Here is a 12,637-nt window from a genome sequence, read left to right as displayed (position 1 = left end):
TCTGTTTAGTATGTGAGTCACACGCGCAACAGTCTTTCATTCAGCAACCAAAGACTGATCTTTTTAATGCCTCAACTCGCTCAACATGTTTTCTGAATGCTACATCTTGCAGGAAAGGAAAAAAAAATAAAAAAAAAATGGAGAGAGAGAGAGAAGAGAAAAAAAATGTAAGAACAGTTTTTAAGCCATATTTCTCTCCTTCTTTCTGTTTTTTCCCCATCTCCCAAAATGAAAAACAATCTGAAAAGCCAATCTAGCTAGTCTGTGGTGATTTAACCTTATGACAAACTGATTTTTATCGTCTTTCTTTACAGATTGTTGTCCAGAGAAGCACTGAATGCTGCACCAGCTCTAGGCGTATCTAATCCCTCTCATAAAAGGCCATTGTGGTAGTAAAACTGAGACCAATGGCTTTTTCATTCTCCACCTCTCAGCACTCCAAAGTAATGACATTGGGGTCTCCTCTTCATGTTTTTCTTTTCAGATGCATAGTTTCTCCTTTTAATAAGTCTAAAATAGAGAGAAATAAAAGGAACACAATCACATTTTCCTCAAAGCTCTTTCTATAAATACCTTCTGGAGAACCGGACTTAGGAACAATCATCTGCAGTCTGAGTTGTTGTGACACTGTGTGTGAATACAGCAGTGTATCCTTGGAATTTTCTGATCATTCTGAAGTATGCGAACATGTTAAAATGTTGGGCAGATAGTACTTGGGGCTTCATATTTTCTGCCTAGGGTCATGCTCAGGCATTCTTCCTCGCACTGAAGCCTGTGGAACTGCTGATGTGATAACGGTATTACTCAACACAAGCACAGTTCTCACACCTCTCTTTGCAAAGTAACCAAGTAGAAGCCATTGTCCACTTACTTTATGCACTTGCAATACAGCCTTGTCAACAACATTTTCTCCAGCAAGGACAAATTATAAACCAGTGTTATTACAAAGAACAAGTAAGAAGAGTAGATAACAGATATTCTCCTGAAAAAAAAAATGCACTTTTTTTTTTTCAAAAGCCTTGACCTGTGTTTAAATGTTGTTATTATTAATATGTTAACGGATTATATTTCAGAACTAATTCCCCATTTTGAACAGCAGTACAAGAGAAAGTTGGTCTGCATTTGATTACAAATTTTTATTTGACCTCAGAGGAATGCTTTTAACCAGCAAAATATGAAGTGCTAGATAAAAAGATTTACAGCTAGAAACAGTTTACACAAATTCATTTCTCCAAAGTAAAAATTTTAATAATTCTTACTAATATCAGTATACTTATAGGTATCTTTTAATATCATAATTAAAAATAAAATCAACAACACTGTTTAAAAGCTATAAAACGTTGCCCCAGGCAAAATTTTAACACCAGTGTTTTAATTCTGAGGGTGTTAAATTTGAGCACTTAAAATTAAAGAAGTGTAAAATTAAAAGGAAATTTTAAAATAAAAGTTATACAACTTGTTCTTAAATATAAGATCTGGGAGAGAAAAGGAAGGAAGAGTATGCACTCTGCAAAATACTTTTCCACAGTCCAGAGTGCAGAGCAATTCATAAGTATCCTTGTCATTCAAATACACTTTGGAAAGATTCTCTTTGGCATCCTTGATGAATATGAGCTAGAATATACTCTGTAGAAGTAATGGGGGAATGATCCTCAGAGCATTTTTTTTTTAGCATTTCAGTTGGAAAATGGTTGAAAAAATAGCACCACTGGTTCCAGGACACCACAGAAAACAATGGGCTCCAGAAGTATCCCTGAGCACCTCCTAACATTCAAGACCTCTTTATTTAGAATTTCCAAATTCTAAAATTCTTTATTTAGAATTTCCATTCAGAGATCCTCTGTCCCAGAGGTTGTTCAGGATGCCAGTGCACCAGGCCTTTTTTTTTTTTTTTTTTTTCCACACATCTGTAGCTATTAATAGAGCCATAGTATGGTTTGGGTGGGAAGAGACATTCAAGACCACTCAGTTCCACCCCTGCAGCCATGAGCCAGGACACCTCCCACCAGACCAGGTTGCACAAAGCCTCATCCAGCCTGGTCTTGAACACCTCCAGGGATGGGGCATCCACAGCTTCTCTGGGCAGCCTGTGCCAGTGCCTCACCTCTCTCAGAGTGAAGGATTTCTTCCTCAAATATAATCTAAATCTACCCTCTTTCAGTTTAAAATCATTATCCCTTGTTCCATCACTACGTGCCCTTGTAAAAAGTCTCATTATTCTCTCATTCAGCATATAAGACAAAATGTCAGCAGTCATCCCCTCATCCCCACTTAAAGATTTTGAAAGCACAGAGATTCCTTACATAATGCAGATATAGCTCAGACCTGTGTGTGATTTTTTGGTCTGTATCTATGCAGCTAGTGTCTTAAGGCTGGATAGGTCTTCTCAGACATCAAGAATGCAGTTCTGCAGTTTCAGGTAGATCCATAGAGAATGTGAGTAAGCCTGGAATGTGAGTAATGTCTCATCAGATCCACCTTCCCTTTCCACTAAAAAAAATATAACTGCGTTATTTTCGCCTGAGGAACTAAGGATGTTTTTACATCCACGCGTTGTTTTTGTTACCATTTCAAGGCAAGATGACTGAGTTACAGAGAGAAGTACCATGACCTTCCCAAGGTCACACAATAATTGTAACACAGCTGAGAAAAGAACATCCAATCCCCCATCCTCTGCACTAATGAGATCATTCTTCCCCTTTTGTATTTGTACTGTCCTCCTCTTCTGTCTCCCTCTCTTGGTCTCAACACCCCCTCCCCCCCCCCCTTCCCCCCCTCCCCCCCTCCCCCACCTCTTTTTTTTTCTCTACTGTCTCGATCTCTGCCTCCTTGTGCTTCTTTTCTGCCAGGTCCCTTCCTGTGCAGCTACGGGTAGGTAGGTCTCTTGGGGTTTCTCTCTTCCTGCCTCCAGTACAGCAAAGGAAACAACAGGAGAGCAATGAGGACTGCCAGAAAAGGCAGGGGCCGTAGCTGCCTGCTCTGGTATACGTATACACGCTCTCTTCACTTGTAGCTCCAGCGGCACATATACTTCATTTATTAATACGCCTCTCAGCCTGATTATCAAGATCTCAGGCACTCATCTTCTCCTAGAGCACTTATTTTCTCCTTCCACACCTCTGCAGTTTTTAAATCTAGCAGATAGCAACTCCAAGACACTTTCTGATAACTTCTGTGGTGATTTTTCAGGGTCGTCCTCTTCAGGCTCTTTTCTATCGAAACTGTAGCAGCATGTTTTCCTCGTTCCTCCCCTGAGGTTGGCATACCTAACCTCGGCTTTGAAAACTTTCACAGATTCATTCCTCACTCCACACACTCTGCCTCTTAGTCACCATTATCTTAATCCTAATATGTACTATCTGATCTTATCTCTGGCTGATTCCTTCTGCTCACCCAATGTCAGGCTCCTGCCTACCCTCCCTTCTTTCACATTGGACAACAAATTACTCTCACCACAGTTTCTGCTGCAGACTCCTTACATCTGGCTGACTACTTCTCTGTAAATTCCATTTCAAGACTCATCTTCCCTCTCCCTGGCCTATGACTCCTAGCCTTCTCTCTAATAAAACAATCTAATCCTATTCCCTAAGCCTCAGTTTCATTTCCCCATGCTCATTTTTTCTCTCTGAAAATCTGAAGTATGGCACCCAGCCACTGGCCTTTTGTACATTTTTCTCCCTAGCACTACTATAATGTGGATGCTGCCTGACTAAAATACTGTACCTTCATCCATCATCTCTATTACAAATTATAATCGACTGTGGAACATTATGCTATTTTGTATGAAAGTAGCTGTAAAAAATACAGCATGCAATATAGCTAAGGCTATGACAAAACGCTGTAACAGATTTTAACATGTATTGCCTGTTTCCTATCACACGCAGGCTATTAAACAATAAATACATGTCTTTAAATATTGTCTGAATGTTTACACAATGTACTACATAAATAAGTAAGCTGTTGTTTGAATTAGTTGTGGGGAAATTGAATATACAGCAAGCTGAAGGCTACATTCATGTCCAGGTCAAAGGTTTGTAGTACAAATTCTACAGAAGAATTTCGCAGAACTGTTAAGTTAGGAAATGAGACTTACTAGGTCATTCAGTCCATTCCAATGCCAAAATACAATTATTCTTGATAGTATTTGTTTTTTAGTGCATTTTCCAGACCAACGTTAAAGTCCCATGCAATGGGACTTAAGAACTTCCCTCAGGATACTATTTATTTCACCGATTAGCAAAACCCTTTGTCAGTTTTATTTTTCTTAACCTTCAACAGATGTATTTCTTATTTTTATCCCTCTTGTTCTTAGACAGTTTCTGTCCTGTGTACCAGTTTCTGTCCTGTGTACCCTTTAGACTGTGCCCTTATCCCCCGAGTAAATACAAATATACACACAGACTCTTTCATAAATCATTCCCTACAGTTGCCAGTTGCCAGGTCATTTTTGCCGCTCGTCTACAAACACCACAGTGGTACTTTGTGTTCATACATTACATATATTTATATGCCGAATCATCAGAGATAGTGACCTTCAGATTAGATATCAAACTGAGAGTCATTTTGAATATGCATATAAATGGAAAGGAGCTTAAGGACTGCTCTAAAGAAGAAAACGTAGTTAGCCTTGCCTCTTTAAAAAAAAAAAAAAAAGTATCTAACATAAGTATCTGCCAAGTCTATAATGACTTGTCTGTATGTTTGTATCACCAGTTCCCACACTTCAGTTTATGGATCACTGGCAGGCTGCAAAGCTGTAATAAATTACCCACAACTAATTTGCAGCACCAGTGGTTTGCGCACACCGACTGCAGACCTGACCAGGAGGCTGCGGGACAGGCTCTGACAAATTCGGGGGATCCTCAGGAGTCGGTACCCCCAAATTTTTTTTGATCAACATGATAGCGTCCCGTGCACTGCTTTTACATCTGCCGTGAGAAACCGTGTACGTGTACACAAAGGAAGTGCCGTCCACTGTTTGCCTAATTAACCCGGTAAATAAATCCTGGAGTGGAATAGATTTTTGTCCGTTTTGGTACAAGGTGGAGGAGAAAGGGAAAAATTGCCTTAACCAGCGCGGATGTGCAGGGCTTGGTACCGAGCCTGCAGGCACCTAGGCATTAAAAATAAATACATAAATAAATAAATAAAACCACGTGGCGTTGGCGAGTTTCACACGAGTGAACAAAATCACGGCACCGCCCCGCGCCCCGCGCGCTCCCGCCGCCGCCCTCCCCACTCCCCGGGCCGCGCGCTCCGGCCGGAGCCGCACACGAGCTCGGAGGCCGCAGCCAATCAGAGGCCGGGAAAGCGATTTCTGCGGCGCTGATTGGCTGTCTTCCCCGCGGCCGGGGCGCCGGGCGCCTCGGGGAGAGACGCGCCCCCGCGTCCCGGGGCAGCGCGTGCCCGCGGCCGGCGGCCGGGCGTGATTTATCCCGGCGGGGGGAAAAAGGAAGCCTTGGTGCACAACACACGGGGTTTTAGGGTTTTAGGCTGTCCGGGAGCGCACGATGAGGGCCTGGCACTGTAAATTGGTGCTCGCCGGTGTCATTTTTTGTCAGGGTGAGAGATGCGTGCGCCTGGTAGGATAAGGAGAGGGGGGGCGGGTCCCTTTGCTGCATCAATTAAAAGCGGATTTCCTATTTTTAGACAAACACCGCTAATTTACTGGCCTTCTGTCTATCTCTTAAAACGCGCGACAGCACGAAGGCGCAATGTAGTTCGGCGGGCCGGCGAGGCCCCTCCGAAGCGGGGAGTTTTCCACCCCGACACCGCGGTGTGAATTTGGGCACCCAAGGGCAAAAAGGGGGCAAAAAAAAAAAAAAATCCTGCTTGGGGCCGGTGCGGCACAGCCCTCCTCCGACCCATGCAGGGCTGCCAGGGCTTTTTACCCATCCTTGGGCGGCCGCAGGAGAGGCCACTCTGCTGGCCGCTGCTCTGGGGAACTAAGGCGATGGTGTGAGGCCGATAAAGCAGAGGCATTCTTGCCATCTCTCCCGGCGACTGTTCCTTGGCTAGTTAACAGACCATCTATTCAGAAGCAATTTTCTTTGGGCTGAAATTATGTGCTGACCGTAGCAGATTCGCTTGCCATAATAGCCCTTCCCCCACCCGATGCTAAATACAAACTGTCTCCTACTCACTGTATAATAATGTGAAAATGACTGTAATTTCGCAGACGAGAAGCAGCCCAAAGTGAAACGTGTCTAAACAGAGGTCGATATTGAAAAATCAGGGCTATTACCTAAATCTGAAAAATACATATCGTAAAGAAACAGGAACAGCGATCTGCGACTAAGTAGGCTGAAAAAACCTCACCACACTCCCGTGCAAAACCCGCCCAGACACCCCCAGGTCTGGCCTTGCTGCCCTGACAGCATGTCACCGATTTCCCCGGGGGACCCCTCCCTGTACCCCCCCTGCACCCCCTCCTCCAGCCCCGAGCTCCGTGTGACACGGCCCCGGGCGAAACGCCGCCCCACCGCTCTCCCACGCCTTGCACGCCCAGGTGCAAGCGTGGCACGGCCCGGCACGGCCCTGCCCGCTGCCCCTCCGCCGGCCGTCCCCCGGAGGATGCCAGGCTGCCCGGCTGCGAAGGGTTAAAGGCGATTTAACGCAGCGGCGTGGCACAATGGCTCGCCGGCTAAACAAAGGGGGGTGGCGAAGTGTGGGGGGGGCACCACTCCGGAGCGACACAAAGCCCGATAGGGAAGATTTGTGTTACTAATTCCTGTGAAAGGATGTTCACGTGGTAGTTATATGGTCGCTGGCGTTCACAGTTCAGTGCCTGCAGCAGTAAATCAGGGGACTGGAAACAAAAGGGTTATTTTCTGCTCCCCCTCCTTCCGAAAAAAAAAAAGGGGGGGGGGGGAGGTTGGGGGAACCACCACCCGACCTGCCTAATTTAAGCCATATTGCAGAAAGGAGCCGGGACCGCGGCCGGCTAGGCGATGGGCGCTGCGGATGGTGTGCAGGATGGGCTGCGGTGGGCTGGGGGCTCTGCCCTGCCCTGCCCTGTCCCGCCCGGCCCCAGCCCCCAGCCCCAGCCCCCTCCTGCAGACACTGTTTGCTTTTCCCCTCCGCCAAGCACGGGAATAATCGCACATATGTATTACCAGCCCCCTCTCGCCGGCCTCAAGCTGTTATAATCCCGAACGAGGGGGCATTTAAAAATTATGAGCGAGATGCCTAAATTGCCTCTGAAACCGGCACAGAAAATAAATAAATAAATAAATAAATAAATAAATAAATAAATAAATAAATAAATAAATAATCATTCATCACCGCTTCCAAAACTGCCCTGAAATCAAATTAAAGAAGCGAAATGAGGGATCCTTCCTCCCAGCGTGCGAGTCTTGGCAGAGCGGTGATACACCTTGGGTTGTTTTTTTCCCTCCTCTCTTTCTCTCTCTTTTTTTTTTCCTTCTTTTTTTCCTTTTTTTTTTTTTTCTGTTTTTAAGACCAAAATGTCATACGGGATAACTGAAACGGGAAACGCGGCTTGCACCCGGCTGGCTGCAGCCGGAGGGCTGCAAGCTTTGGTGCCGCTCAAGGGGCGTGCAGCCCGCTCGCTGCATCGCGTGCAACGTGTGCGCGCGCGTGTGTGTGCGTGTGCAAGGCGCCGTGTGCGCGCTCCCGCCTCGCACCCCCGCCGGCAGGCAGGAGGAGCGGCGGCCAATCAGAGCGCGCGGTTCCACAAAAGCCGGGCTCCGATTGGCCGCGGGCGCGGGGGCACCGCGAACAAAGAGAAGTCCCTCCAGGTACCCGGCCCGGGCTGCGCGCCCCCGCCCCGGCCCCCTGCGCGTGTAAATACGTGTGTGTGTGTGTGTGTGTGTACGCGAGTGTGTGGGGGTGTGAGAACGGCTGTGTGCCTGCAGGGGGGTGGGTCCCTTCCCCCTCCCCCCCGCTTTTATTTTTTAATTTTGTTTCTAGAAAGAAAGGGAGGTTCATGGTATCTGGTGCTTCTCCTCTCCCAAACACAATAAATCTGTTGAAGACATTAGGGTTTTTTTTTTTTTCCAAAAAAATAATAAAAAAAAAGCGGCTGCAACAAAAACACACTCAATGCAGTTAGGAGGAAAAGGTCAACTCGAGCCAATACAGACCGTAAGTACGGTTGCGTGGTTGTCTGTAGCACTTGGAGGGGATTTTTTATTATTATTATTTATTTATTTTTCTGCGAGTTTTGGGAGTTGAAGGAAGTAGGGTTTTCAGGGGTTTGAGGAGAAATAAATCCTACGAGCAGAGTGGATGGAGATAGGAGGGCGAGAGCAGCGTGGCCACACCAATCACACCGGCGGTGCGCTCGGGGACTGGGGAGGGAGGAGGGCGCCTGCCGGGGGTCCGGGCTGCCCGTGGGGGCCGGGACGGGACGGCACGGCACGGGGGGAGCCCGTTACACAGCGGCAGGGCGAGGCGGCCGCCATCCGAGCCGCGAGGAGAGGCCGGTGAGGCAAGGAGCAGCCGGTAAGGCGCCTCGCCGCAGCACTCCCTCCCTGCCCTCCCTCCCTCCCTCCCTCCCACGCCGGTGCCGGTGAGACGAGGCCGGGCACCGGGGCTGGGGGCCGCCCGATGGCGATGGCATCGGCTCCCCCCTCCGCCGCCGAGCGGCCGGGCTGAGCCCCGCGCTCCCCTCAGCGCTCGCCCTCCGCCGGCAGCCAATGGCGCCCGGCGGCGTCACGTGACGCGCGCGCACGGCCCGAGCCGTAACGGAACAGCCGCGCTGCGGGGGTTGGCGGTTGCTGGGCCCGAGCCCCCGAGCCCCCTCCCCCTCCTCCCCTCCTCCCCTCCTCCCCTCCCCCTCCTTCTCCTCCCACCCCCCCTCCCCCCCCCGCCGGCGGCAATTCATTACGGCTTTTAGCTTCCCATCGCCGGCTAATTAAAAATACTAAAGCTTAAAGCTCCGCGGCTGTCTGACTTGCGGGGGGGGGAGGAGGGTGGTGGTGGTGGTGGTGGTGAGGGGATTGGGGGGGGGGGGGGGGGGGAGGAAGGAGCCGGGCTGCGCGAGGCTGGCGGAGACAATGAGGGGGGAGCGGTCTGTCCTGAAGAAAAGGTCGTCTGCTGTATCTCCTCGGGCTCTAATTACCGAATTACTTACCGCGTGACTGATTAGCTCCCGTGTTGTGTATGTGTTTTTTTTTTTTTGGTTGTTTAATATTACGGCATTTCTCCTCGGCGGTGGTATGAAGCCGCCCCCCATCCCATCCCCCTCCCCCCCCCGCGAAGGTGCCCCCCCCCAAGTGTTTTGATAACCGGTTTATCAGATCAGTGGTTACCCCCCCTTCCCCTCCCCCCCTTTCCCTACCCCCCCCCCCCCCTCCTTTCTCCCCCTCAAGTTACTTGAAGAAATCAGATCTGTCAGGACGGGCGAAAAAAATGCCACTTCCCAACTAACAGGCGGAATCCAGCCCAGATTTTCAGTCCTTTCTTCTTCTTTTTTCCCTTCCTCCCTTTCACTAATTTATCCCGATGTTAGCACATTCTGTCTCGTAACACCCGGACGCCTGTAGGTTTGTTGCACGGGATCATTACTTACTGCTCAGGCTGGCTCCGAGCACGGGGCTGAAGACGGAGTGGGAAGTTGGGGATAACATTTTTATTTTATTTTTTTAAATTACTGTGATTATTATTACGATTCCGTGCTTTTACTCAGGAAAGCAAACAGGCAAAAAAAAAGAAAAACAAAACAAAACAAAAAAAAACCTGATGCTCCAGTTCTGAATGTGAAATATTACCTACCAGCTTGTAAAGTTGTGAGGAACAGCAGCATTTTTTTTTTAATTTTTATTATTTTTCTAAGCGAGGAGGAAAAACCAAACAAACAAAAAAGGACTTCTGATCCGTGTGCCAAAGTAGGGGGAGATGTGTTACTGACCGATTTATACTGGCTGAGATGATACTTGCTTTCTACTTCTTGTTCACTTGCTCTTTAAGTAAAATGAGACACAGAGTTGTTGCTGAGACGAGTGGGAACAGCACTTTGATTTGCTGGTTTAATTAAAAATGATAAAGGATTAAAGGTAAGCATTATGCGTATATATGTATAAATATTTCGACAGTCGACTGTAAAAGGGAGAGATCCCTTTAAAAATCGTTTTAACTAAGCTTTGTCAAACACACACTCATTTGCGGTCACTGAGGCCACCTTGGTGCAGATCACTTAAAGTGTATGTCTTAATCAGTTTCCTGTACAGTCAGTAATACTATATTTAACAGACATAACAATTGTGTGACCTAGGAGTGCATTAGAACTGCTTCTAGAACTGTTACCTTGAGCATATATTTTAAAGAAAGATCTTTTTATTTCCTTTTTGTTTTATTCTTACCTATGGAGTTTAATATTTTTCAGTAAACACTTGTGTTTATGGGTTGTTGGTTTTTAATAGAAAGCTGTATTGTGTCAAGGAGAATTAGGTTTCCCACTTCCCTCAACCCCCTTTCTCCCCCCACCCCTCCAGAAAAAAAGAGATTAAGTAGAAAAGGGGTAAAAGATAATATAGGAAAGTCACAGAACTTCAAGGGTCTGGTTTAAAGCCACGAAATCCACGGAATGCAGCGAGGAGTGAATCTGTGTCCTTCCTTTTCTCCCTTTCGTGCCTAGGTGGTGGTCCAAGGGGTTAGATTACAACATGTGCTCTAACAGCTAGGCACCATTTCTAACACTGTATTTCCTGAGCTTTGTGGATTTAAATCATGCAGTTACTTTTTTTTTTTTAAGTTTCTATTTGTGGATATGTTTTTAAAGAGAGATTGTGGATGTTGGGATACAACTAGATTAAAGATGCTCACTGTATAAGCATCACAGCTATTGCTTCTGGTTTAACAAACTTAAGGGGGAAAATGTGGAAATAGTGAATGATTTTGCTCCCCCTACCTTGGCTCTTTTTATTAGTTGTGTTATATTCTGGTAAGACCCCGACAAGAAATATCCGACTTTTCCCCTCCTCACAGGAAAAGGTGGACGTGGACTGCAGGTTATAAACCTAGACACACCTGGGGAAGGAAGACAAGAAGAATTAAAACTTAAAAAAGCCCAGCGGAGATAGACGAATGTCCCCACATCTCCAAAGGAAAGTTCATCGGATTTTTACTCTAGAGATCTCATCTTCAGGATGTCATTGAACACTTCTACTACAGGAAAAGGTGTGGATCCAAACGCGGTTGACACTTATGACAGTGGCGATGATTGGGAAATCGGTGTTGGGAATTTAATAATCGATTTGGACGCCGATTTGGAGAAGGACAGACAGAAATTTGAGATGAATAATTCTACCAATACCACCAGCAGCAGCAACACCAGCTCCAAGGATTGCGGGGGTCTGGCTTCCAGTGGGGCTAATACTACCTCAGCCTTAGCTGATGGCCTAAAATTTGCTTCTGTTCAGCCCTCTGCTCCCCAGGGGAATTCCTCTCACAAAGAAACTAGCAAATCAAAAGTGAAAAGGAGTAAAACTTCTAAGGATGCTAATAAATCTCTGCCTTCTGCTGCCTTGTATGGGATTCCTGAGATCAGCAGTGCTGGCAAGAGGCAGGAAGTCCAAGGGCGCCCTGGAGAGGCAACTGGCATGAATTCAGCACTGGGTCAAAGCGTGAGCGGTAACCCGAACGGCAATAATAACAACACCAGCAACACCACCACCACTATTGCCTCTTGTGGGAAAAACAAAGAGGAGAAACCAGGTAAAAACCAGGGCAGCAGAGGCTCCAAGCGGGATAAGGATGCGGGGAAGTCCAGGAAGGACAAGCAGCACGACCTGCAGCCGGGCCACCCCAATGGCCCCGGGGGTGGCAGCGGCCAGGCCCCCCCAGGGCACCTCTATGGCTACGGGTCCAAGGGCGGTGGGAGCGGCAGCCCCTTCCACTGCACTGCTGCCACTGCCGTCGGGGAGGTGAGCAAAAGTGCCCCGGATTCAGGGTTAATGGGGAACTCTATTTTGGTAAAGAAGGAAGAGGAGGAGGAAGAGAGCCACAGGCGAATCAAGAAGTTGAAGACAGAAAAGGTAGGACAAAGCTCCTCTCCACCTCCTCTTCCGTGTCACCCCGTGTCTATGATAAACTTCCCACAGCTGTGTGTTTGGCTCCTGTCTTGTTACCTCTGCTCTGTGTCCATAACATGCATCTGTTCTTCCCTAAAAAAAAGACACAAACCTCCTCCCCTGGGAGGGAGACACCATGTTTTGGGTGTGCTCCTTTCCCACAGAATTTCCCCCACTGTATCCAGACACGGAGAATGTTTCCATCATGCCCCTGCCTTCTGGTGTCCTTTGCCCAGGAGGAGAAGCCCCGAGATGACCCCGCGTGAGCTGTCCCTGGTGTCAGCCGAGAGCAGCAGTGCTGGTACTGGCAGGACGGCATGTGGGACGGCAGGCTGGAGGTGCCCCAATTTGCCTCAGGGGGTGCACAGCTCCAGCTCCTCCAGCAGCAGCTCGGGCACGTGTTAACTGTCCTGCCACGAGGCCACAGGGACCCCACACCCTAGTCCCACTCTCAAGAGCCAAGGCTGGGAAAAGGGAGGCAGCCACAAGGCCCCCGGGCTCTGCCGTGTCCCTCTGTGGGGGCGAGGGATGCTTGTTGCACAGGGTGGCTCCTGCGGTGGGGCAGCAGCCCTCAGGCGCTGGTGCAGAGAGGAATGAGCCAG

At 48.0% G+C, this 12,637-nt stretch overlaps 1 protein-coding gene across 8 annotated transcripts in view; it reads left to right on the top strand.

Annotated features, from left to right (window-relative positions):
• Positions 1 to 5,427: 5,427 nt before the first annotated feature.
• Positions 5,428 to 12,637, top strand: part of ZNF608 (zinc finger protein 608) — a gene marked incomplete at its 3' end in the record, with an annotated part of 110,733 nt that continues 103,523 nt past the window's right edge. For 3 of the 8 annotated variants that reach the window (XM_083818739.1, XM_083818740.1, XM_083818741.1), the window contains exons 1-2: positions 9,337 to 10,019; positions 10,951 to 11,999. In XM_083818739.1, coding sequence (XP_083674865.1) covers positions 11,112 to 11,999 — 888 coding nt within the window. In that variant the 5' untranslated portion in view covers positions 9,337 to 10,019; positions 10,951 to 11,111. The other 5 variants (XM_083818738.1, XM_083818735.1, XM_083818737.1 and 2 more) reach the window with 5 other exon arrangements.

The sequence above is a fragment of the Anser anser genome (genome assembly GCF_964211835.1).
Source record: "Anser anser genome assembly, chromosome: Z".
In the NCBI taxonomy this organism is placed as follows: Eukaryota; Metazoa; Chordata; class Aves; order Anseriformes; family Anatidae; genus Anser; species Anser anser.
This window is presented reverse-complemented; position numbering and strand designations above follow the sequence as displayed.